The sequence below is a fragment of the Gadus morhua genome, chromosome 7 (assembly GCF_902167405.1).
Source record: "Gadus morhua chromosome 7, gadMor3.0, whole genome shotgun sequence".
Taxonomy (NCBI): Eukaryota; Metazoa; Chordata; class Actinopteri; order Gadiformes; family Gadidae; genus Gadus; species Gadus morhua.
In genome coordinates, this window is record NC_044054.1 from 22,475,555 (window position 1) to 22,503,027 (window position 27,473).

The window sequence follows — 27,473 nt, forward strand, 5'->3', positions numbered from 1 at the left end:
ATGGATTAATTTACCTTTGAAATCTAGCTTTCTCTGGCTCTCAAATCACATATCCTACCTTTTAAGTCTGCCTGTGTTATTCACTTTTATCAGTGAGTACACACTTGTGTCCACAAACACATTCTTTTTGCTTCTTGTAGTGTTACAAAATTTCAAAAACGTAATTTCATAAAAAAAATTGTCCATTCCTGCAAGTAAGGTTTCCCTTTTTCTAAGGGAATAATTGAAGCACTTGCTGGTCCAACTACAATTTGTACCAGAACAATTTTGCCAAACTGGTCTCATGCTGGTCCGCATAATGTTGAATGAGGAGTCTTTTATTTTACACTTACCTGCTACTATTCCATTTTTTAAAGATATTTTACTTTTAAAATATATATTTCTTTGTGGATTTTTTTTAAATTGTAAATGCTGGTGTATGAAAAGTTGATGGTGTCCGACGGTGGGGTCGACTCCTCTGGATCTTCTGGTGACCCTTATGAGGTCGACTCCGTTTAGCGCCCCCTTCTGGCAGGTAAAGGCAACTTCCTTTAAAAATCTATTTTTTAAGACGGTTGCATAACCAAGTAATCAAAGAATATCATGCTTAACAAGTATTGAGGCATATAAAAAAAAACAGCTTTCCCATCTTTTAACATACCTTTTATGGAAAGAAGCCCAGATAGTGCAGATCTATTACACAATACTGAAGTTGTGTTAAATAGAGATGCACTTATCCGATACTGGATATCTTTATCTCATTCTTTTCTTATTGCGAAACCAAAAAAGATAATACAATGGGGTTTATATTTTGTAGAAGTTTATTTTCAATTCAACAGATCGTTTTTTTTTGTTTTTTGTTTTGATAAACATTTATAGCATAAAATACTGTCCATTCTTTTTTGATGGAGTTCAGAAATGGGCCAGCCTTTTAAGCTTTTAAATCGAAAGAAACCTATTGGCATATGGGATCGGTTCTCTGCGTTGGCAAATATGTGTATTGGTGCAACCCTCATGTCTATACTCTCCATGGTTGGCTAGATCGAAGGGGAGCTGGGAGGCTCGGAACCCAGTTAATCAAATTCTGTAGGTCAAATTTAGGTATTTCGGTCCTTTGTTAGGAATGACATATAGTTGTCTTGCACCTATAGGTAAGATATGAGTTTTGTAAAGGGAAAGTAAATTAAAAAAGTAACCAGAAACAACCAAGCTCACATGGCTAAAAATGTCACACAAACTCCTGATGCCTGGGTGTGTTCCTGAAAGGTGAGTTACACAAAAATACCTCGATGTGGAACATTTCCAGTGATTACTCCACCCGACAAAAACCCAAATAATGTTTACATGCTAAATAATAATGGTAATGGGGTATACTAGGGGTCATAATGGGGTTTGAGTGCATACATTCTTTGTTGTGGGCAGCTCTAACAAGGTTGTGTCATGGTTTACAAACACGCAAAAGGTCCAAGGCAACACATTTTATTTAAAAGGCCTAATTGGCATTAAGGTACAGCATTATTAAATATTGTTAGTCCAGAGACGGTCAATTGCAGAAATACACATACCATTCATTTCCTTTACATGTTACATTCAGTTTGACTTACATGAGTTATTTTTACATACTGTAAATGTGCTACTAACAAAAATGAAAAAGTGAGGCGGCTATATCTTTTTTTTTTTTAAACATTTCTTTTCTTAAAAACCAAAAGGTTTATCGTGGGCACGGCTACTACTGCAATTCCAACCATCTGGATAATCTTTCCACAAATGTTTTACAAAGGCTGATAGGCGAAATGTTCATGTTTATCATCCTGTGTCCTTGAACTCCTGATGGCTTGTGTGGGCCCGGTTAAGACACTTCAATGCCGGCTGTGTGATCGGTAGTCACCTCTTAACGCCTACGCTACGCTATGTAGCACCTCTGCCGTTTAGTGTCATTGGCCGTTCAGTAAGAACTTGGTATTCTTGTATTTTACATCCCTGCACATAAATTTTTTTCCATAATAAATATAATAAATAAAAAATACAAATATCATAATCAGTGGAACCAGATTGTTATCAAAGACTTGCCTTTTTTTTGTCAGTAAAGTGTTGCAAAGCAAAAGACGGATCCACACGGGATCCACGACGTCACCCACGCGGATGGACACTCAGTTAAATGCAAAGGGGAAATGCATTGTTAGTAAGAAATTACATGGAGCTTTTTCAAAACCAATGACACGGTCGCATCAATCCTCTTTTTCTTCTCCCTCTTGTCTCAGGTAGAAAACATTTGATAGCCGTCTCTTTGCTAGCTAGCTTTTCGGCAGTACTGAAGCCATCCAGTGAGCCGGCTTGCTGTTGACTGATTCAAAATACATTCCATAGTTCTTCATTCCTACGAGGTGGGTGGGGGGGGGGAGTAGTTTTTTTTTGTGGGTTTTTCTTTTTTGGTAGAGAACTTTTCAGCAGCGGCACTCAGGCAAAGTGTTAATGTTCCCTGTGGAATAGCAATAAATACCAGGGTCGTTTCTTCATCTCCGTCCCTTGGACGTCACGGAAAGCTTAACTCCGTCAGTACTTGACTTTCCCTGGAACCTGCACATTCACTCCGCTGTAGTCTACCATGTACATGGGCCATTGCTGGAAGAGAGAAAACCACGTGAGTGATGCTGATAACTTCGATGGGGCTTTTAGCAATCGCATCGCAATCGCAAACCGGGTGTCAGTTTCTATTTGAGATGATGGTTTGGAAACGGATGTCACAAAAGGTCCTCATCATTTTGGTTTCTTTTAATCAGCAGCGCTCTGGACATCAGAACTCTTTGACTCAGCGGGCATGCTTATATATGATTGTAAAATACCCACCATTACTGGAATCTGATTAGGCGATACTCCCGTGTTGGATGATTCAGGGAGTCTGTTGCACTCCTGGACCCGCTTGCGTTTGCGTCGATTAATGGAGACCTCTGTCCCCTCTGAGATCAAAACCAAAACATAAAAGGCACATAAAGGCAGGCCTTTCTAAGCACTTAATGTTTCATTTCATTTGTTCAAAACAGACCCCCAAAGGCAGCCCAAGGTTACGCACCTGTGTTGCAAGCTTCGGTACATATTTCTGCAAAAGGCCTGCGTGAGGGGAATACAAGAGAGCTCAGATTGTGACCCTTTTCAGTTTTTTCTGCCACATCTACAGGCAGGGCTCACACCCAGAGAATTCAAGTTGAGTTCTCTGGGTGTGAGCCCTGCCAGTAGATGTGGTGAAAAATAGGTAAAACAAAAAATATAAACTTTGAATTTCAACGTTTATATTTTAATCCTGGCAAGAGAAATAAAGAAGAGTGCATAGTCAATGTTACTCCGATGGTGAGTCCACTCACTGTAGCTGGCTCTTGATGTCGACACTGACTTGGTCGGAGGCTTGGAGGATCTTCTCGAGGCAGAGCAGGTCGTAGTTGTTGGGGTTCCTGAAGGGGACGCCCTCGGGCAGGCCGCTGACCTCCACCGACTCCGGGCTGGCTCGGATCAGCTTGTACGGCACCACCACGGGCTGGTCCAGACCCAAAGCCTCACCTGAACCCACCGACATCACACGTTTCAAACACTCAGCATCACATAATATCACATCTTCTGGAGGAGCAGCGAACTACGTGACTTATCAGGCCATTTCTCGTCTTTCTTTCTAACTTGCGTTTGCGCGTCCATCACCATTTGAGGCTGCTTGAATCAAGTAACTTTTTGAATATTACTGGGGGGGGGGGGGGAATCTGCCAAGATCAGTTTCTTCAGCATCCCAAGGTGCGTTTGAAGTTGTTAATTAAGACAATGTATGCTGTGTGATCGTATACACGCATCCGTCTCTCAAACCAAAATAAACCTGTATTCACCACAGGGATTTTTTGAAAGCTTGTGGGCTCTTACCGTTAATAATAATAACCTTGGGAGCTGATATTATATTGACATTAATGGTGTCCACACCGTAGCGATGAGCTTTGATAAAACCATGCTACACAACCCCCAGCCAAAGTGCATTGATGCATTAAGCTGCTTTCACACTGAGAGAGGTTGTTCCAGTTGTGCCCACCGTATTTCCTGTTGAACAGCTCCTTGACCTGCTCTCGAAGCATAACTTTCTCCCCCATGCGGTTGATGTCTTCGTCGTCTGTGGGATGAAGAGCACAGCTTAGTGGCACCGTACACACTGCATAGTGATGGCCTAACCCTAACAGCCTGGTGCCGTTACACAAAGTCAAGAACAACGTTGGTGTTAATCCAGTCTTTACCGCTTATGGAGCCGAAGGCCTTCTTGAGTAAGGTGACACGCCTTGGTGCTGTGAAAGAAATACAAATGAAGGTTTGTTCATATCAAAGGGTAAAGTTTTATGGAGGCTTATAGGTACAGGGCAAAGAACTGACATTTTCTTGAGACTTTACTCACCAGGTTTTGGAATGAGTCCTTGGAAAGGTCTGCAAAAAAAATAAAGACATGCTGAGCATAAGCAAATAAAAAGGTTTAATGGTGGCTTTTTTATTACCAGGCATCATCAGCAGTGCAAATGAAACAAGTACGATAAATGATCCAGATAAATTGTTACGACATTGAAATGATGGTAAATTCCTACTGCGATACAAACACCCCTATTGATTCATTCTTACAATATGGAACATTGAAACAGTCTAAAATGGGTAATGCAGTTGGAATTCACAACATTGGAGAGTGTCGCCGCCCGGCCTCCCCTCCCCAGACTCAAAGCTCACCCGGGTTGCCAGGTTGAGGTCACTGAATTACCCCAAGAAAAGCAGAGGACTACAATATATATTTTAGAGAGGATCCCAGTTAGTCTATTTTGATTGGACAAGCTACGAGGACTTCTGCACTGTAAGGTGATCGGATGCCACATTTTCTGACCAAGAACTTAATTCAAAAAGAAGACCATACTGGCTGTAGCATTGTGGTCGGTGCGTCACGTTCATCCTCCGACACGACATCTGAGTGTATTCACGGACACACCGAGGCGTCCCTTTAAAGCCACAAGTCTCACCTGGTGATGGTGAAGCAGATCTTGTCGGCCACGGCCAGGATCCGCTCCAGGTTTTGCGAGCCGAAGGTGCAGGGCTTGCGGAAGGGGATGCCCGGCGGGAGGCCCTCGATGAGCACCGAGCCCGGGTTGCTCTTGATCCGCTTGTAAGGCACTTGCACCGGGTACTTGATGCCCAGCGCCTCGCCGTACTTCCGGTTGAACATGTCCTGCACCTGCTCCCGCAGCGTGTTGGCCAGGTCGGCCCGGGAGAGCTTGCCCTCCATGCACTCTGTGAGTCAGAGAGAGAGACAGAGAGAGTTGGATGAGACGGTGGGCTTGTATCCAATACATCTTAATAGCATTGGTTGATACTAACTACCTCCATAACGGCTTAACCGTTGGCCTAAATGAGTGGCACACACATCTTATGTAATGCGTCAAAAACACGAGGGCTGGTATCACAAGATTAATAATGTATTCGGGATAGTTTCCATTTCCATTCCTTTTAAAAACTTTCTTTCTGCACCGTTACCCAATTTTGTCTCTGTAGCCTCTCCAAAAATATGTTTTTGTGGTATTGACTCTTTTCTTTCATTGTCGTTCATTGTCGTATGTGCTATGGTTTAAGTGCCACATCCGCTATTAGAGCAAGCCTCAGCTGCCGTGGCTTCCTTAAGTGCTTCACTGGGCTTGCGTGATATACCTTTTACTGACATGTGTATGTGCAAATGCTTGTGCATATTTTTTTATGAAAACCCCCCTCAGATGATGAATATAAAGGTTTTCTGGGAATCTCACAGAGAGTGGATATTCTTTCTTCCTAAATATTATAAATTTGGCACAAACTGAAACAAAATTGGTTTTTCTTTCAGTTCTTTACAAAACTGAAAGAAAACACTACATTTGTATTTTCTATTTGCTATGTTTTTGTTATCTATTTGCTTTAATCCAAGGTTACTTGTTGACAATGAGTCAGACATGTTTTTCTGTGTGGGTAGGTGGTGGTTACCTGTGTAGCCAGGTCTCTTAGATAAAGGGATCATATCATCCGATGTTAAGGCATCCTTGTTATCCAAGTCTGCATGGAACGAAAACAATGTTTGTTTATTGATATTAGTTTTCCAGAAATATCCGAGATCTGAGTTTTCCTTATTTCAGTGACACTATCAAACTTGGTAATACGATAAAAGGCAACCTGAAATGATACCCGTTATAAATTATCTTAATAAACACAGGCTTTAAGGCCAAGAAATTGGCACTTCTAAAGGGCATTCAAAAAGGTATTTGGCAGATTCAATTTCTCCCCAACCTTTGTTGAGTGCTATCTTAACATTTTAAAATGCCTAATCCCTATATCAAACTTCACCATAATGAAAGCTGAAAAATGCCTGCTATGCTTGAGCAAGCAGAGGCCAGTGATATTTGCTTCATAAAACTAGCATCCAACTCTGTACACACACACACACACACACACACACACACACACACACACACACACACACACACACACACACACACACACACACACACACACACACACACACACACACACACACACACACACACACACACACACACAAAATATACTCGTATCACAGGCAAGTAAAAAAAGCTACCTGCATCACAGAGAGGAATGGGGGGCATCTCCTGTTTAACGAGCTCTGTCAGCAGTTCAGGCCTGCAGTAAAAGGAAGCAGAATGCAAAGCAACACAATTCAAATCCTCACAAAACAAACCATTTTTTTTTTTTTTAAAGCTATAGTATAGCCCATCCATCCAGTGGGTGGCGCTGTTCTCTCTTTCTACCGTCTCAGCTCACTAAGACATAATCCTGCTGGTCTCCTTCTTACCTCCGGATGATGAACTGGATCTGACTGCCGACGGCCAGGACCTTGCGCAGCTTGGCCGCCCCGAAGCAGTTGGGCCTCCGGAAGGTGACGCCCTCTGGCATGCCGGTGACGTACAGGTCCTGCGGGTACATCTGGAACTTGGAGTAGGGCACCTTGGCCGGCTCGGGCAGGCCCAGCGCCTCAGCTGGAGGGGCAGGAGGACAGAGAGGAAGGGAGGGATAGGGTTTATCGGTCTACAGCCCAGGCTCTCTCATCCACACTTAAGGCTAGGGTAGGCAATGCGGAGATCCCGGCCAGAGTAAGCTCAACTTTGAAAGTCTCTACTTGATGAATCTGAGCGACAGCCACAGCCACAGATGCAGATAATTATTTTTTGTCCGAGATTCTGTTTTTTGGATTGCTGTTGGGATGCAAAGAGAATTTCAACAAATATGACCAAAGAAAATCCTCCAAGATAAATCGTCTACCCTAGCGTAACCAGACTGTGACGCATTAATCTCAATGCTCATCAGAGCAACCGGTCCATATAAAAAAGTATAAAAGTGCGCACAGTGCGCTTCATGTGCACTTAGGTCAAGGCGGGCCATAAGTGCAGGACAAGCACACTGATGCGTTTTATTCTGAGATACGCACTAAGAGGCTGGGATCTTAGGAAACCATCGATTCAAGAATACCAGGTTGTGCGGTTAAGATAAGTACATGAGAGCACTGCACGCGGTACAGAGCAGAGTTATCTGTCCGTATTCTGTCTCAAGTTTCCAGCTCCAGCTCTACAGCAACGTAATCTTAATTCACCCCGCCGCCCCCCCCTTACATTCTCCCTGTCCTTACCTTAATTGTCAATGAAACACAGGTACTTCAGTACACATTGGTTGTGTGGTGCAAAGATCGTTTTTTAATGATTTGCTTAACCACAGAATCACAGCAGAGGAAGGCCAAACCTCCAACATCTTTTGTAAACACTTGCTCAACGGCAACAACATCCCTCCCAGTGACCATCAACAGGTACTTCTTTCTATTCTGAATCGGGGCGCGCTATGAAAGCACGCAGCGCGGCAGCAATGAGGGCACCGGCGCCGCCCAGACAGCCAAGGACATCAGCGCTTCAACCCCAGTGGGACCCGGCTGTGAATCCCTAACTCAAAGCACTGGGGCAGGATGAGCACTGTTTGAATTTCAAACAGCTCCCTCCCATTAGGAACACGCACACGCAGTTAAGATACATATTCTGACAGTATTCAAATATATGTCACTCTCCCCGCTAAGATTCGTGTTGCTTTTCGTTTGCTACGCCGTTTGAAAACTTCATGCTGGAATGGTAATAAAACACTGAATATTGTTTCAACTTTCAAATGACACATCCAATATCCCTAATCATCAAAGACAAGGGTTGTTAAAATACTTGATTGAATACACTGATTGTGCTCAATCCATTACAAAGTGCATTAAAGGGAAAGTTGCGAGTTCTTCAGTCTCCAGGACGACAGGTGCGTACATATTGGGGATAAGCCTTCCCTTTGCTAAAACAACCTTACCGTACTTGATGCTGAAAAGGCTCTCAACTTGTTTCCGGAGCTGGAGAATCATTTCACCAATGTCCTCCACAATATTCCCTATCGGGGAACAATAAGTGAAAAACAAATGAGACCAAACACACACATTGTAGAACGAGGACAGACACTCTTATTGATCTATTGGTGCGATCAGGAAGGAACCAGATCTTCTTGTGAAGGATGTGAAGTACCTTCAGAGAGTCTTCCGGTGCCGTAGGGGCCTGCTTTAGGGGACATATCTTCAGCTGAAAGATGAAAGCAAAAACACTCATTGGACACTGGCTACACTCCCCATTCCCGACCCCTTCAAAGCCTCCACCGCGGATAAAGAGGCCATCATGGCTCGATGGTCTGAAATAGGGAATTATAAAATGAACTATTTCCTTAAGTTGCATCAATAAAAAACTGTTTGCGTGGGTTCTAAAGTTCCCATCCCGGTGCAGAGACGAGGGGATCCAAACATTCCTCAAAGTTGCGCTCATGAAAGCCCCCACTGCAATAACTTGGCACAGGCCCTCCTATAAGCCTCTTTAGCTTTAGCTAATGTTTAACAGAAACTTCCAGGAAAAGCTTAAGGGCTTGCCAGGCGTCGACCGGTAGCGGCGGGCGATAACCTTGCCAGATGAGGCTTTTTTTTGAGCATGGAGATATGAATCTTGTGATTCAGATGATATCTCACCCCGCAAAAAAAACTCAGCGCTTGGCTAATTGAAAACACACGAGGGCAGGGTTCCAGCTTATTGCCATGGGGGGGATGCTTGGCCACAGACATATTCTGATCGATGCATGTCTGTGAAATATTGAATTGTTTCTCTTTTTACTGTTTATAACTAAGAGAATATCTAAAAAGGTCGCTAACTTTTCTACATACACCAAACTCACCTTTACTTCACTCCTTTAGTGGTCATTTGTGAAAGAAAAAGAAAACTTAAAAGGATAGCAGAAGCAAATTAATAAAAGGAAAATACAACTGAGTCACTTCCAAAGAACTAGAGCATTTGAGGAAAGGTCCTTGGCTAAACAATTCAATGTTTTCCATGCAGTCCCATCGCAGGAGCTACCCTGATCTATTGCCGCACTAAAAATGCAATATATACCCCAATTAAATGCAATATATCCCCACTTAATTGTGCTTTTCTGGATAAATATGCCTTATTTAAGCAAGGCGATCTTCTCAAACACTCTTGGTAGGCTTAATTAAGAGAGAGCCACTGAGCCATTTAAATGACTCACACACATTTAGCCAGGAGCTAGGGGTCAGGATTTAAACAAGGGAATCTGAAGGGACCGATTGGGTGCACAGAATTATTCAACAGGAGCCTCAGGTCCAGGACGGGAGGAGAAGGAAGGCTCTGCTCCCCCTCTGGAAACACGCATAATAGTCTCTACTGCAAATAGAGAGATTTCCCTGGATTATGACTTGACTTTCGCACCGGTGAGTCATAATTCTGTTGATCTTTGGATTTCGAATGACCCGATTTAAGCCCTGGATCACCGTTGCATAAAATGCACGTGCCTTTTTTCCAGGGTGAGAGCAGAGCGAGGATGAGAGGCGCTTGCTGGTGGGTCCGGGCGAGGGGGGAAGACGCTACTGTTCTGGGAGGCTAGGCACTACTCGGCTACGGGGAGCGGTGCTGGGAGGAGAAGGGAGTGGGAGCTGCAGTGGAGAAGTGGGGCAGAGCTGGGGGCGTGACAAGGTGTAGGGGAGGAGGTAGTGCCTAAGAAGTGGTTCCATACGTGTGGCCGCGACATGTCAGCCCCGAAGCGGATGGCGAGCGGGAGCAGGGGGGCCCCAGAGCGGCCTGGTGGTGGTGGTGGTGGTGGCGGTTGGAGTAGTGGTGGTGGTGGTGGCGGCGGGGGATTGTGTTGGGGAGCGTTACAGGAAGAGAGTGTGTGAGGTGGAAGTTGGGTCGGGTGGGGGCACGGTTCGGGGGCGCAAGTGTGGGTTACCTGCGTGGTTCTCTGGGAGTTGGTGATGGAAGAGAGGGTGGGGGTGAGGGTGGAAGGGCGCAGAGGGGGGAGAAGTGGTGGCCGGGCACACGGCTGCGACCGGGGTCTCTGCCTGGGGCTCGGGGGGCACCTCGCTGGGCTCCTCCCCACCACCACCGCCGCTGCTGCTGCCGGCACCGGCATCTGGCCAGAAGGACATAGACAAGATAGAAGATAAGAGGAGTACACCAGGACACAAGGAGCGACGGTAAAGCGGCAATGGCCCAAGATGACACCCTCAGAAATGTGGTTTCCGCCCTTCTTCCCCTCATAACACCAAGCCGTTTAACTCCCTACGAATCAAATCACGCATCAACACTCGGGTGGAACACTGTTGCACGTCTGCAGGGATCACACAACATTTCGGGTGATACAGGGAGAAATGCAGTTGTGGGTTGTGATTCAATTATTGCCGAACAATTTCATTTGCCCTAGTTCGGATTGTCATCACCTGGCACCAATTAGAGTCAATTGCCTACAGCTACGGCAATTAGCGGTTGTTTGGTGGCCATCCTGTGGAGTTGAGCCCAGGGTTGAGGGGCTCCCCCGGGGATTGAGGAGACTGCAGAGAATATCCCAGAATGTGTTATGCATAGCACAACATTTGTTATGCAATGCTACGCTATGACAACCCCTGCAGTACGGTAGGCCACTGATTTATTGGCCGTTGGCATACGTCTCAAGACTTTCCAAACTACTCCATGCTGCTCAGCTCTGCAACGGGGTGAACCAGTGATCTCGTAATTTTTTTTGTTGTTTTTCAGAAACAAATGAACTCACTGAACCATATAAGAGTTATAATAAGCTTATCCAAGAAATTATGTAGTTGACCCCTATGATGCCGGTCTAATGATATCATAGCATTATGCCAAACATTTTTCTGTTCTGCAATTATTGTCAACTTTCCAACTGCCTCAGGAGCCGGCTAGAGAGAAGTGTTTACAGTTTGTTCATTGTGTCAAAACTAACCCTGTGACCCCGAATTATGTCAACCACAGAATCCTTTACCACAGTGAAATAGCAACACTTCAAGTGTTGTCACCGTGGCTGGAATGAGAAGCACCTTCCCGTACCTGCCACCGTCACCTGAATGATGTCCTCTTCAGAGGGCTCAGTTTTGATCCTCTTCAAGGGAAGGCACTCTCCCGAAGGACCTGGAGGACAGGCGGCAGAGGCAAAATAAACAGGTGGCACAAGAGGTCAAACAGCTCATCTGAGTCTGGCTTGCTAATAGGCCCGCTACCAATGCCAATAGCAGGCCTCCGGCGTTGGTTCCAAATAAAGAGAGGTTGTTTGTGTAGGGTGCCTATGTTTAGATATCCAGGTGTTGTGTTGGCGAGATTGAATTTCAATGCCCTGGCCTATGGGATGCAAAGGAAAAAGTGAGACCAAGTCATTATTTGTGTTTCGTTGCACTCACCGGCCTCACAATCGACAAAGGGACTGCCACAGGCACTGGTTGATCTGCACCAAAAACAAAAACAAAAGATCATGTTACTGTGAACAGACAAGCCTGGCGGGTGTGTGCGTGTGCATGTGTGTGTGGTGTGTGTTTTTGCATGTGTGTGTGTGTGTGTGTGTGTGTGTGTTTGCGTGTGCGTGTGTACCTGCTGCTGCCATGAGGGTTGCTGATGAGCTCCAGGGAGGAGGAGGAGGACGCGACGGCGGGGATGTGCGGGAGACACAAGCTGTCCGGGAGGCCGTCCTCGAGCGAGGAGCACATGGAGCTCAGGTCGTGGCGCCCGTCCTCCTTGGCCATCTTGCCGGCAGCTTTGTGTTTTTTTTTTTTTTTAAACAAACCCCACAAATAACGAAGAAGACGGAAAGCGGAGGAATAAGTCAGTTGACCGAGGGGCTTGTAGTTCTTTCAGCACAAATGCAGCCCTGTAATTGATCAGTAGCTCGAGTTGAGCAGTTGACAGCCTCAGCCAACACACACACACACACACACACACACACACACACACACACACACACACACACACACACACACACACACACACACACACACACACACACACACACACACACACACACACACACACACACACACACACTGCTGTGTGGCCATTCACTTGAATGTTAATGTCAACAACATGTCATTTTCAGGGCACTCTTGCATAGAGGCTTCCCGAGACGGCATGTCAAAAGTTGGTTGAGTTTTTATCAGCTATGTAATTCTTCACGCAAAGGAAGGTTTTTACACTATGTTAAAATGTTTTTCATCTTTTCCCCTCATAAACCCGTTCTTGTTTTCCCATTAGGATTTACGGGTCCTTTTTTATCTATTGGTGGACGGGTTGTGTGCCAGTGGAGTGTTTTTTACACACAACATAAAACCTCTAGCATATCTACGGTTGCAGAAAAAAGTGAGGCGCCCTTAGACCTCCAAATTATTCTACAGGAGATTACGTGCGAGCTCACAGTCCCTTTGTTAGTGTGTTTACATTATTCTCTGATGGGCGTACGGTCAGGTTGGACCGAGAGGGGGAACAAAGTTAATCAAAAGTAATTTTTGTGTTGTTATTGGTCGACTCCGTGAATAGCAAATGACTAACAAAGAAAACCCATTTCTTTTGAATAGAACGATTGTCTGGCCACCACGCAAGGTCCTGTTTTAATAACACCTTTTCTATGATTCAGTCCCGAGTGATAATGAGTTCAGGGCCAGTTTGAGAAACACATCTGCGGCTTTCTGTGGGACTGCAGAACTGGGCAAACATTGACAAATTGAATGGGCATTTGAATTATTCTTTGAGGAGAAAGAAACCAATATGCGGGCCGAAGTTAGTTTCCTGTGTTGCTTAAACTCTATTTATGCAGCATACTTGACACCTCGTTTGTTCAGCACAGACAGACTTTTAAGCATAGCCTAGACAAAGCAACTGTTTTAACAACCCGTATGTAGGTGGATAGCTGGTCCGTTTTGAGTAACATCATATTGCTCTGCCAATTGCAACTATTGCAAGCTTCTGTCCCTGCTACATGATGTAACAACCTCGGGGATTCAAAGCCCAGGGGAAAAACATGCAACTTTCTCTTAATATGCTGGATACATGTTGCATAATTGTTAATTAAATGTAGCCTTACCTGTGAAAATCCTTTCATCAAACATTCTGGAAGAAAAAAATCAAATCAAATAGTTATTAGTAATTGTGGGCACAACCTTGGTTCTCTGGACATTTGGCTGCATTCAAAATAAACTAAAGTAGTATTTCCCTAACTGCACACCTTTGGAAGATAATAAAGAAGTATTTTTCCTTCTGTGGCAACACTTTTTACCGCAATCTTTGGAATTAAAGGCCCAGTAACAGCTAATGTTTATCTAATTGTACATTGAGTGTGTGTTTAGGTTACTAAAGTAGCATTGCAGCTATCGACAATGCTACACCATAGGCCAACATTGCGGCTGTAATCACTACCATAAGTAGTAGGTAAACAATAGTGCCTCAATCTCAGTACGGCAATGTGGGAAATTGAGCTAGATTTAACTTAAGACAGAAAGAGGGCTGGCCATTCAATTACAGGGAGAAACCTTACAGCAACAGTTTAGGTCTGTGTTAAATGCCCCCGATTACCATCAGTATTGGTGGCCTATTAACAATAACTAACACTAACGAGACAGCACAGCAGCAACCACATTTCCGTTAATTGTAATCATCCCATATAGCAGCGAACGGGCAGAGTAGTAACAAAGAAACTGATTGCATCAATTGTGCAGACTATCTCTTCAGGAAATATGATAACAGATGCCTTTTCACTTTCCACTATAATCCATCTAATAAGCTGTGCACGCTTTGCTCAGGAATAGAAATGGCACTCGAGAGTGTATTGGGAGTGGTCGGGTAATGAATTACGGGACACATTGCAAATGGTCTCACAGAGCTCTATTCCTGCGAGGTGAACCGGGATTATTAGGAACACGTCCACGCTCATACTGCTGAAGTAGTGGACGACTACTAGGGTCCAAGCGTTACCGTTTGACCACGAAGCGGATGGCGTGCCGTTCGTCCAGGATGCGCTTCAGCTTGGGAACGCCGTACGTGCACGGTCTCTTGAAGGGGATTTGGTCCGGGATGCCGAAGATCTCCACCGCCCCGGGGTCGCACGCAATCTTTCGGTACGGCACGGGCACCATGTGGTCCAGACCCAGGGCCTCCGCTGGATCGGGAGAGAGAGAGAGAGAGCCCGAGGGACGAGCAACAGGCTTTAAAGGGACGAAGAGTATTGTGGCCATTGCTTCAGTGACAGTCCAGGACTGTGTGACTGCAAGACGAATACACTTCTGCTGACACTAGGAAAGTAGACATGCTTGCAGAGAGTCCAATATTAAATGACAATTAATTGACTATTTTGCAGGTAAAATAATGTCACGTTTGCACTTTAGAACAATGCTAGGCCAGTAGAGTTCTCCACTCTGGCAGCTAAAGAGTTTGGACCCTGCCCCTGGGATTGAAATTATTGAATCCCATGGGAGCCCGGTCCCGACAGTTCTTACCTATAGTCTATGATGCAGGCGACCTATGGAAGCTATACAATTGTGGAAGACGTGCTCACCATATCTGCTGTTGAACAAGATCTGGACGCATTCCCTCAGTGTGTTGATGTCCTCCGTTTCCCGTATGAACGAGTCCCACTTTTCTGAAGAGTAGAGCAGCACAGTTAATAAGCGAATCCGGAGGAATGGTTCGTAAATCCTTTAAGTGGGTGGGAGGGCCGTCTAATAAAACATACCTATACGAGACAAACTTAATGAGAGATTTCTCTCTGGGGGCGAAAGTTTCTTGGTTTAAATCACTAGGGCCATACATGGGGAAAGCGTTGTCTATATTGGCATAAAATGGCTGCGTGTAATGCGATTCTGGATTAATCTTCTCCCATCTACTCATTCTTTCTAAGAATTGTGTCTAATCGTATTAAAAGATTAGCCTTGACATTTAAACAGCTTACCCCTCAATAGTTTAGAGGTTAGTATATTCCTTTGGCTTGTGAAGGTGGTTTATCGTTAATTTTTTCAGTCCAAACTTTTCAGGAAGATTGGACTGAAAGTTTAATATACACACACACACACTGACACACACCCAACCACACCCACACCCATACATACATATAGCGGATATCGTCAAATATTCCTTTGGAAAACCGGCCCATTCTTCTCACCTGATTTCTCATGCACTATGGAGAACAGCAGTCTCTTGGAGATGTGGACACCGGGTGGGCTCTGTCCTAGGTCATTGGGCACTCCGATCATCTCTTCTGAAAACACACAAACATTTATATAGACCCTCTGGCTTGGGAACAGAATTTCAGGTGAGTAATAGCCTTCACACACTACAGTGTTTCCACTCACCCTGGCAATAACCGTCCCTGGCCGATGCGCCTATGTCACCCCCGGTCGCCATGGCGCCGGCCCGTTCCTTGCCCAGGTTGAGGAGACAGACGGGCTTGATGTCCAGGTTGCTGTCCAGGGGGTGGGGCTTGGAGGACATGGGCATGCCGTACAGGAAGCTGGAAAGCACCGAGTTGCTGGCGGTGATGGAGGAGGAAGAGGAAGAGGAGGGGGGGCTGGAGGACGTGGAGGGTCCCTGGGGCGGCTGGGGTTTGGCGGCGTTGCCATGGGCGCCCGGCGACAGCTTGGCCGGGGAGGGGCTGTGGTTGAGGTCTGCGGCGGGCCTGGACTCCCGCGGCGAGTCCGCCGACGGTCTGTGGAAATACAGAAAAAACATTGAGCAAGAGCACATCCAACCTTATTGTGGGTTCCTTCTGGTTTCCCTGAAGTGGAGCTCCCTTGTGTTGTACGAGAGCTGCCCTTGCATGGAATAGAACGCCTAGCGGTGAGTGTCCATTTATAACGAGAGCGCACAGCCCGATTACCTTCATATCCAAACCCTGAGGGACTCGTTGTTGTTTCTTTGGAACAGTTCTTCATGGGATCCTTTCTCTAAAGATGTATTAACAGGCTACGGAGTAGAGATTGATCGGTTGATTCCAACTTGCGATAGCAAATGCGTGCAGCATAATCACCGTCCCTTTTCCAACATGGAGCAGCCATGGCTTGATATTAAATTGGTTTTGTCTTCTTGCCCGGGATGTATAATCTAGTGTCCTTGGATAATGATATCACCTTGTCCTGTGCATCAATATCCCACTGCTGCCCCCTCCCTCAACCCGCCCCCCCCCACCCCTCAGGGGGATCTGAATGTTTTATCTCATCTAATCAAAACAATTATCTTCTCCATCAACAGCTCATCATACGCAGGGGCCCAGACAACCTAATTATTAGATAGACGGGGAGAGAGATGGAGACCGAGAGAGACACAGAGAGAGACCATGAATAAAGCCTCCAGTTAAGTTAATTTTAGCCAATTTACCAGGCATAGCTTTCCTGCTTTTGCCCCTAACTCCTCTTTGTCTTTGAGGGGAAGGGTCACTTATATATCTCTTCTTCCTGCACTGTCTATATTTTCTGTGTGCTAGCCGGCTCTCAATTATGTAATTTATGTAAAAGAGAACGTGTTAGTTATTCAGCCTCGAACCCGATTGAATTAGCCTTCACAACATGCTGCTTCAAATAATGAAGCCATAGCAAATTTTTACCCTTTAAACTAGATTGAAATACCACAGCGCCATTGCCGGTAGAAAAATTATAGATTTTGTCTAGAAGGACAAAATGGCTTTAATAACACCAAACGCAATGAATACATAATACTACTAACATTTTAGGAAGTGAGAAAAAAAAGAGAAAATAAATCGAATGCAAAATGTTTATCCTACCCACCCATCTTAAAAATTGTAAATCCTGTTTCCTTGGTTTATAAACCAAAGGGAAGACTAAATAGTAGACTATTTACTACTACATTATAATGAACTAACACTATAGTACACTGAAAACAACACACATTGTCTTCAGTGTTTTTCGCTTGGTGGTAATGAGTGACTTTGCATCCTTGTGAAAGCCAGTGTGTCGAATGCGGCCTAATCACATTAAACTCTATTACCCACAGTGTCGGAAAAGAACACATTAGGTTTGTAGGGGAGGGAACGTGTGACATCTGTGATGCTAATGGCGAGATGGAGCCTTCATCTTCTCAAAATGGGACAGAAGTTCTTCTTTTTACGGCTTAATAAAACAAATGGATGTTTCGGTGGCTGCATTAGCCATGAAGAGAGGCTATTGAGCTCATGTAATTCATCCTTAATGAGCCAGTCACATTGTATGTGTTATAGAGGAGCTACTAGGGCTGCCATTGCGGGGAGTCTTTCAACCGGGGGGTTACAGTGTAAGCTACGAATAAAGAATTATCGTAAGGTGTCTTCCACAGGTCGTTTAACAAAAGACTTAAAAATCGGTCGACAAACTCAACAGAAATTGTCAATCTTTGACTCTTCCGGTGGCGTACACAGCTGCAGACGCTCAGCGAAATCCCAGCGTTGCCCGATTCAAAACAGTTGTGAACAGCAACACTCACTCTGCGCTGTGGAACACAATATCAGCAATTTTTTTCCCACTCAAATTCACCATTGAACAGCACAGCTAAAACCGATCCCGCCGTTACACTGACGCGCGGTTTCGTGAGACTCACCGCTTGACGGAGAAGTGGATGCGGTGGCTCTGCTCCAGGATCTTCATGAGGGTCTTGGTGTCGTACTCCGAGGGCTTCTTCAGGCAGACCCCCTCCGGCAGCCCGTGGGCCACCACGCAGCCGGGCTCTTTCTGGATCCACTCGTAAGGCACCGGGACCAGGCTGCTTTGTCCAACGGCCTCGCCTGCAGGGACCAGGGAGACGTCACGGTGAAGCGGACCGCCTACTACTACTTAATACTACCACTGTCCCTCTCAGAACAGGGCAACCCCTTAGGCTCTGACCTGGAGGAGTTCTGCCGAAAACTGTCTTTTGGGATACGGAGGAATCAACGTTTGTTGATGGGGATTTTTGTACATTGGAAAAAATAATAATAAAGTATTTCGGCGCATTATCCTCTGTAGCGTTAGTAGTTGGTTTTCTTTTCAATATTAAAGGTATCTGCTTATTTCAGAATGCTTGATAATAATAAGCTTGAAGTATTCAATCATTCCCTTTAGACGGAGCACATTCACAATGGTGGGGCAGGAGAGGCAGTGGGTATCCATATGTGACTATCAACTTCAAAAGAGAGGTTCAATAAAAACCCGGGTAATTAGCTCAGCTTCTACCCCATGCTTGGAATTATGATAATATCATATCACTGTTGTAGAATCTTCAGAAGCGCTGTCAGTCACTTCTGAGGTTCACAGTTGAAAATGATTTTTCAGATCTCATCCCCCTCTTCCCCTCAGAGCTTCTCCTAGGGGCCTCTGTGCCCCTGCAGCATTACGGTCCTTGTATATCCAGCCAAGGTCGACACTCAAAACTTTGATACCAGAAAGAGAGTTTTCTCTTAGGCCTGCTGTGGTTTGGTGAGGAGGAGATCAGCTTTTTGCCATGTTAGCTGTGGTATGGTCTGGTATTCTATTGTTTTCATACTCCTTACTCACACTCATTCCACCGATGTTGCCCCAACACCTTTTTCATTGTCTTTTAATCTTTTCCCATTCTATGCTCGTTTCGGATCATTACAATATCCTGTTTTCGGCACAAAGTGCTCATAAATATACTCTTTGTTGTCGTATTTATTTGAAAGAGAAAACTAAATTATCATGGTAATGTTATAACACTATTCCTAATAAAGAGGCTTCACGGCCTCTTCTTACTGTAAAGCACGGTGAAGACTTCCTCCACCATCTTGATCAGGACAAAGATGTTGGACTGGGGTTCCGAGAGAGACGTGTGGCTGGGCCTCTGCTTCAGGGTCTCGCCCTCCAGACTCTTGCTCACATCACCCTCCTGGACTTTGATGTGTGTGTTGGCTGGCGCGTGCGTGGCACTTTGCAAACATGGCACGCCTGATGTTATACAAAGAGAAAGAAAAAAAGATGACATGGTTTGCGTCTGCCTTGGCCGATGCACCGAATGCACTGCATGACGGACAAGAGTCAGACTGCGTTACTTTCATTGATTCAAAATTAAATGTATGTCAAGCTGAAACAAGCGCATAATTCAACAACCATGTGGTGAAGATGGAGAGAGTTCACAACGCGACTCCGCAGCAGGGAGAGGGTATTTGCATTCATAGCAATCAAAAAAAGTTTTTGGAATTACAGTACAAATTTGTCCTTGAGGATATCAATAACAAATCATTTATTTGGTCTCACTCCCGTTCTCAGGTCTCACTCCAGCACCAACTATGGTTCGCACACAGAGACAGAGGCATTGAAAGATGCCTTTAAATTAAATTAACAGCAACAGTATAGGACACTATTTATTTGTTTATTTTGTGTGTAGGTATGAAGATCTTTAAAAGACATGTTCATGTTGAAACCAATATAGATACAAGTTGTCTCTTGTATTGGTTTGCCCTCTTATGGGCTTAGTAGTAAAAAGATTATATTCAAATGGATCCAACCTTAAGTGTTTTTTTAAGAGGGAAAAATCTTCCAAATTTTTGGGCCAATTTGTAGAGCCCTACTAACTAAAAATATCTAAGAAATTATTTTTATTAGTTTTAATAATAAAAGAGTCCCCTCTTTTGAAGAATATTAATGTCTTCCCTTTAGAGAAATAATCACGTCACAGGCAATCTAGTTGCTTTGTACCTCCACGGGCACATAATGTTTCTGCACTTTGATGCATTTGTGGACGATTTCAACTACCATTTTATGGGGATATGATTGTAAATCTCAGGATATTGTTAACTTTTCCAACTCACAATGCACCTATGCGTGGAGTTTATTTGTTGCCAAAACCATGATAATGTGTTGTGTCTTCAAGCATCCCATCATTTATTAGTTTGGAAAACTAATTTCACGAAGGGATGCAGATTGAAAGTGAGCACTGTTTGCACAGCACATCATTTCCATAAATAGAAATGCTAGCCATGCATACACGTATTAATTTCTATCATGTGAACCAGCGTTTCCTCCATAGTCTAAAATTAACCAGTTTAAATTAATTTTAAAATAAATTTAAAAAAAAGTTTAAATATTAAGATCTTACGGCAAAACTTGAAGAAGTCTGTCTGGATTTCCCGTCGAGAGTTGAGGAACACCCTGCCCTTTTCCGTGCCCACGGCGATCACACTGTCCTCGTGCACGGTGACACACGCCACTTCTGCGTTCAGCTTGGACATGGCCAGGCACTGTAAAGACAGGACAGCCATTTATTTACATAAAAACTAGTCAAACGTCACAGAAACCAAGGAGTCTATTAGGATGCTTATAACACAAGTGGGTCATCTTTTTTTGATCAACTGTGAAGAATCTAACACTTACTTGACCGTTGACACCAAGATTCTTGCAATTAGCAAAATTAAGGCTAGATAATGGGTTAAAACTATACTTTCAGAATACAATAATGTGAACTTCAAATGAAATATTAACCACAAATAACTGACATGTTATCTAGTTTAGCATTATATCTTTGTCAGTGTTTTAAAACGGTTCAAACTTTCCATTGGTTAAAAAGCATTCTGGCGGTACATGATAACACACACAAATGCCTCCAGGCGTTTATGAGTGGAAAGCTCTCCATTTATAGCTGGGGGAAAGCGGGGCGCTTCCCTCTTCTAGCTAGTATCTCATACTCCCTAGCTAGGAGCTGGGAGCTTGGCGATTTATGAAGTGAGCTCTCAGCCCTAACAAGCTAAACGCTACTTCTAGCATTTGTAGGTTTATGGGTTTGGGGGAACACATAGTCTCCAGATAGTACACTTGGAGGTCTGGTCCTTGGCCCTGATGATAGTCATCGAAACAAGCATGGATTTGATAACAGGCTGAGCTAGAACCTTTGCAGCTGCCTAGTCTAGCAGTTGTACTTGGTGGAGCTGGAAAATATAAGCCAAATAACATAATTTACATCTATATAACAAAGCTAAAAGGACTATATTTTATGACATTTTAGAGTAACCCACATATCCCAATGAGAGCATGTGCATGGTTGGCTGTGTATGCTGAAAGTTTATCAGAAATCAAACCTGCTCACTCATAGGCTATACAGTCATTGCAGCTACAAATTATGAACTCATCCTCAATAAATCTCCAAAATAGAATTACGGTCATAGTCTTCATTGAACGGCATGGCTGAATACTGACGTTGGGACGAAGACGATGACCATAATTGCAGTATGCGACGATTAAAGTTGTTGCCTATTGAAACAGGGATGCGTCGTTTACGTACCACAGAGTCCAGGGCGGACACCAGACTGGTGAGGATCTCCTGTCTGGTGGAGACCAGCGGGCCAGCATGGTCCGCCCGGAAGTTTGTCCTGACACCTTCACATGCAGACTTTCGTATCTGAGCCATGCCGCTGCAGACAAGACATACAGACGGACAGACAGACAGACAGACAGAGAAAACAAGATGTGGGTTGATTAGTGATACTGGTGGATTAGTGTAGTGATGCTGGCACGTCTTATGTTGATATGATGAAAATATCTGGTGGAAACGGTGCAGGACAGTGGGACTATTATGGCCAGTCCAAAAATCTGATTATGAAAGGCAGGGAAAAAAACATGTTATAGCAAGTGGTCCTGTGAGCGGGTGACAAACACTGGGTTCTGGCGCGGTTTATATTCAGGCAGGCGCCCGTCAAACATGGCCACAGTTTTCATGTTTTCTTTCTTGTGAATTCTATATTCAAATTAAGGAGAATTTAAAGTAAATAAGCACACATGTAAAGAATGGCTAACCACACTTATAGTTGGAGTATTATAATAGTAGTGTTATAGTATTATAGTGTTTTTTCTAGGTATACTACTACAGAGAAGCATAACACATATACAGCCAACTCACTTTTCTTTGCATGTTCAACCCAGATTTAACCGGTTTAACTTCCAAGGACAATCTTATCTAATTCTATATTCCTGTAGCTTTATTCTTTGCTGTTGTCCCATTTTAATAAAATAAAAAAAACGTATCCGATTCCCAATAATCGACTCTAATCTGAAAGGACTGATTGAACCTAGCTAGATACCATGGAAATACATAAATAAAGTCAACAATTAAAATAAACATGGCTGGGCAATTTGCTCAAATAAGAGGTTTATGTGATGAACAGCCTTATTTAAGAAAATAGCCAAGACCGCATCAAGCAGGTTACATGAAATGCAAATACTATCTCCAAAAATTTGAATAAAAAGCAAAACCAGATTCACTCTCTTTATCCTTGATTTCCTCCTCTGAGAAGGGACACACATTGTAAAAAGTTAGGCCTACCTCTCAAAGGAATAACAAATACAATATTTATCCAATGTGCTAAAAAGCCCATCTGCCTTTTGGCTTGAACAGCCATGTATCCGGATGACTCCTATTACAGAGCACTGCTGACCACCGAGATTAGATTAGATTAAATTACATTAGGTTGCAATTCAATAATCCCTTTAGGGGAATTGGGTTGTTGCAGCAGCCATGATTTGGGGCAGAGACGGGCATTGAACAAGGATGACCACAATACTGAAACCTAGTGGAACCACTGTAGGCGAGGACATATCATTAACCAGTTTAATAAGGGATATGTGAAGAATACACAGCACTGTCTATTAATGAACAAATAAGATTGATAATTGTAAATAGTAAAAGACAGAAAATAAAAAAAGGTAATGGGAGGGAAAAAAAAAAAAAAAGGGTGCCATCCTAAAACCAGGCAGTGTTTTCTCATGGCAACTGAAATCCGTCACCTTGGAAACTAATCTCTGGGCATTCGAACAATGCAGGTCTGGCCTTTAATCTCTTCAGACACTAGGAGCCATTATGTTAGCCTCCAGCGAGCACCAAAATCCACAGACTTAATGGAGAAGAGAGGGAGGGACTCATCTGCACCGGTTGCAACATGCCAGGTCGGTTTGCCCGTCTAAATCCACCTTCCCTGGGGGCCACGGTAAACATTAGCCCCCCTCTCTTAAATGATGACGGCCTTGAAATAGACGGCCTCCTCCTTCCACTCATGTACTGAAAGCAAAGGGAGCAACAAGGGAAGCAGAGATGAGAGGCATGCGTGCATGTCGTCGTCAGCCTGTTTATGACAGAAGGGGTCTTGAATGGTCTAAAATCAGTGTTTCCCCAGCACTGTATGGTTAAGGCCGCCTTAACAACAATAGGGCCCCGCCTTGACTACCAATGTATGAAAACATATATATATATATATTAGAAAAATAAAATAATAAAAGAAAAAATATTTATATTTTTTAATAATTATGCATTAAGAAAGTATAAAACTCTATAGGGTAAGAAAACATACTTCCATCAGGTATAAAAAATAAAGTTAAATAATGCATCAGTAATACCGTTCACAGCAATAGTCGTGCCATGGAATTGAAACGGACCCCTGTTGGGTTCCAGCTTAGTTTAATTTAATTTAATTAAAAAGTACATTTTCTATATCAACCAGGCTCTGCATGGTGGTGTAAATATCCATGTTGGAAAACACTTGTGACTTCAGAAATTTGGCTGATTAAAAATACTATTTTATCAAACCCATATAATCTGATCCTGAGAATAGTAAGGCTCACAAACAAGTCACTCGTTCCCTGCCGGTTGTTGAAAGTCTGCCTTCATTGATTTATCACTGGCCAAAGATAGGTTGTGTGACGTTCTGTAAACAACATTCTGTTTGAACATCATTGGCATACAGAAAATATCGGAAAACAATTGAGATGGTCAGAAAAGGCGTAGGTTTCAAAGAACGGTTGGCAACGATGTTTCTCAAAACCACCCCCTTAGTCCTCAAACCACTATACAAATCCTAGGAGCAGAAAATGCAAAGTCACAAATGTTATCTAGAGGTAGAAAATCTCCTTTGATACATCTACCCCCAGGCAAGACCAAGCAAAGGCCTACCAATAGATCCCTTCTCCTGTAGATGAAAAATGTCCCAACTGTAACAGTATGGCAGTATAAGAAATTGTTTCCTGACAGACTCTTTCCAAACTTCTAGTAGTGTCAGTGTAATAACCATATCCAAGGGGCGGAAAATAGCTTGTGATAATCGTTCTACCGATCCTGCCACGTGAAAGACTTTCTGTCTATAAAATCTCATCTACTAAAATGTTGTCAATGAGAATGAAAGAACAGCTACCATTTATATAACTCAACGATTTTTGCATCACCCGCATAAAGCATGATGTTCAATGATCTGCAAATCCTGCTTTAGGTTTGGAGAAAAATAAATCCACCCTGAAAGGAAGGCAATAAAGCCTGGCAGAGTGGGACTTTTCCCCGACAGGATTCAATGTGTAGCATGATAACAGAGATGTTGCTACCAATTATTTATGAAGAAATCCCCTTAAAAGAAAATCTTCCAGACGTTAAACGAGTGATAACAACTTAGAATGAAGCTTTGGCATCTGGTCATTGGTTTCCTAATATTAAGACACTTGTCTATTAAAAGTGCTGCGGTTGCCGAATGCTTGTGGTTAAAACATGCATACAATAACCAGGGAAAACCATTTAAACCACTGCTGCTTAGAGAGGCAAAAGGTGAAAAATGATTCATGGCACCATCGCAAGATTATGCATGCACACATGTGTGCTTGCATATCGACTCATTGAGGGTTAGGGTGATGTCAATATTTGACCAACAAATAGGGGAATAGAGGGAAGGTCAGGGTGTCTCTGAATAGTCTGTGACTATCAGCATCTGGAGAGCTTGTACATGCATTCCCAGCTGTGGTTAGGGTTTATTAAAATCAAATGAGCCACAAAACACACCGAAGCTTTGGCAATGTTTTGTGCTGGTATGGTCTTTATTGCTGTTCAGTTTGACACTAAATCTGAAAATGATTGTGGGGACTATTTGGCTTTAAGAACAGATGGTAAAATTGCATTGCTGCTGATCGATTCATATGTTAGGCAATAGTATTTTTGTATATCTATATTTGTATCAAGAATAGATATTTATAATGTCTCTCAAGATTAGAAGCATTGGAATTTGGGTTGAATAAGGGCAGCGGAAGTATGCAGCGACCATGACTAAAATAGCTCATGTAATCTTGAATGTGCCAACGTTGACCATCCATCATGCAATTGAATGTTCCATAGGCTTGTATACCTTTCATAAGAAAACAAGAATGTGAGCATGTAGATATATACTAGGTTATACCACATGTTTGGGCTGTTAAAATCAGCAGCAACCTAGTTCCATGTGTGCTGCCTGACTCGTTTATCAAAACATTTAAGAAAGCAAACATCGAAAGCAGGAGGTTTATTTTCACAACTTGAAAACAACCCAGACTGACTAATCTTAAACAACTGTGTGTGTGTATGTGTGTGTGTGTGTGTGTGTGTGTGTGTGTGTGTGTGTGTGTGTGTGTGTGTGTGTGTGTGTGTGTGTGTGTGTGTGTGTGTGTGTGTGTGTGTGTGAAAATAGGAATAGTACTTGATCGATGAGTAATAGTCGGGGCAGGAATTGAAAGGGACTAAGACAAAGCGTCTGGAAGTGAACCAATAATGATGGACATCTTCAGAGGGTCAAAGAGGTTAGACATGACTTGAGAATATACAAGACAGTTGACAAAATCTGTGATACAGCGTAACAGTCCCAATTCCCAGTAAGGCTTTATGTCCGAGGCATAAATGAACAATAGAAAATAAGTGCTTTATCAATCACGTCCACCTAGTTTGAAGATACATTGTAACACTGCGTATTTCGGTTGGCTATGGGCTGTGAGCTCCCTTCACTTTGCTATCAATATCTTAATATGAACTAAATAATTATTCAATTATATATAGGCTTAGGCTTGCCTACATTGAATAACTGCCTCCTTGGAAACTTTACAGGTGTACGAATGTGTGGCTAACATCTTCCCTTTAATACAAACAGGAGAGCTGCAGGTAGAGTTTACGTCCACGGAGGACACATGGATAATCTCATTAGGAACCGCTCATTTCAATAAACCCCTATATTCTACAAGCCTATTGAAGTTTGTAATGCTGGCCAAGTTATTACGAAGTAATACTGGTGTGTGTGGTCTGTGCTTACTAAACTGCTGAGATAGAGTTATATTTACTATGAGGTTCTGTGTATTTCCAGAGAGGGTGGGTTTACAGTATTGTAGTGGCTAATTTGTTATTTTCTCCTACTAGATAGCTTGCCGTTAGAAGAGCAAGCACCATGACAGCGACGGCCAGCTTTGTTGTACCAGCGGTTTAGCCATGCATGGATAATAACGCTACCTCTCGGAGCTTTACCGCAAAGCTAAACGAGCTAAAGCTAGCTTCCATGACAGACAAATGAATTGCAAACAAAACATAGTATTGCTGGTGAGTCCACTAGCGAGGGGTCAAACGGACTGTGCGCGGTGGCAAAAGTCATGAACATTGTCATTCCCTTAATTAGTATGCGTGTTTAATCACGTAGGCTAATTAACGGGCTCCTCAGAACGTTTATCTAACTAGCCATCTTAACTGGTTAGCCCCTCTTTGCGTTAGCCTCCATGCTAGCAGACGTTAGCACTCCGCTTTCATCTCCTCCCCGCTGTCGAATTGGGTTATAATCTGTAATTTCAAAATGAACAACCGTGAAAAGTCACGTGCTCCACAAAGACATACTATTGGCATGTTGGTTGACATAATGAATTCTTAAAAACCTTACCTCAATTAACGATTCAATATCTCCGTCGCTACTGTCAATCCCGGAATAGGTTTATTCCCCGTTTTAATCCATCAGAAACGCTCACTATTCCCATCTACAATGTACTGCCGCCGTCCGCTCAAACACCGTAATCTGAGGCATCACAACAACACACTCGGTCACAGGCCAGTTTGTTTATTTGTATATTTCAGTTTCTTTTTTTGAAACAGCAGCAGTCTATCCTTTCCCCTTTCTTTGTTCTGTAATCCAGTAAAATTGAAACTCATTCGCTTTTGCTAATCCCAGCCCAACTCAACAACATCATCTATTGGCTGCGATTTACATATAGGATTAGGGCACCTCTGGAAGGGAAAGAAAACAATGGAGGGAATTTACCTGGAATGGGCTGAAGACGTGATGTAATTAACAAAGCTCACATTTAACTTGACCTTAATGTAATG

The 27,473-nt window shown here is 43.5% G+C and overlaps 1 protein-coding gene across 3 annotated transcripts; it reads right to left on the reverse strand.

The window, feature by feature from the left end:
* Positions 1–1,442: 1,442 nt before the first annotated feature.
* On the reverse strand, positions 1,443–27,325 carry gtf2ird1 (GTF2I repeat domain containing 1). Of its 3 annotated transcripts, XM_030361525.1 has the most exons (28): positions 27,034–27,325; positions 26,848–26,936; positions 21,624–21,753; positions 20,445–20,586; positions 19,103–19,294; positions 17,955–18,138; positions 15,722–16,074; positions 15,532–15,627; positions 14,929–15,012; positions 14,349–14,532; positions 13,462–13,487; positions 11,979–12,141; positions 11,792–11,835; positions 11,445–11,525; positions 10,333–10,515; positions 8,574–8,627; positions 8,365–8,442; positions 6,830–7,013; positions 6,596–6,657; positions 5,989–6,057; positions 5,001–5,268; positions 4,397–4,425; positions 4,242–4,289; positions 4,043–4,120; positions 3,339–3,531; positions 3,050–3,087; positions 2,827–2,936; positions 1,443–2,601 (listed from the first exon to the last, which is right to left on the reverse strand). In XM_030361525.1, exons 3-28 carry the CDS (start codon positions 21,747–21,749, stop codon positions 2,533–2,535), a joined length of 3,138 nt encoding a protein of 1,045 aa, XP_030217385.1. In that variant the 5' UTR covers positions 21,750–21,753; positions 26,848–26,936; positions 27,034–27,325; the 3' UTR covers positions 1,443–2,532. The 3 variants fall into 3 exon arrangements, with proteins under 3 accessions (XP_030217385.1, XP_030217386.1, XP_030217384.1); XM_030361526.1 differs by lacking the exon at positions 26,848–26,936 and having other exon boundaries at positions 15,532–15,624; XM_030361524.1 differs by lacking the exon at positions 26,848–26,936.
* Positions 27,326–27,473: the final 148 nt, after the last annotated feature.

What these genes read in the sequence shown, in the direction of transcription:
- gtf2ird1 (XM_030361524.1), bottom strand. Translation starts at nt 21,749, where the DNA reads ATGGCTCAGATACGAAAGTCTGCATGTGAAGGTGTCAGGACAAACTTC. An exon ending in CTTTGTCGATTGTGAGGCCG is followed by an intron (nt 11,526 to 11,791) that starts GTGAGTGCAACG and finishes CCTGTCCTCCAG; the next exon opens with GTCCTTCGGGAGAGTGCCTT. An exon ending in AGGACTCATTCCAAAACCTG is followed by an intron (nt 4,290 to 4,396) that starts GTGAGTAAAGTC and finishes TTTCTTTCACAG; the next exon opens with CACCAAGGCGTGTCACCTTA.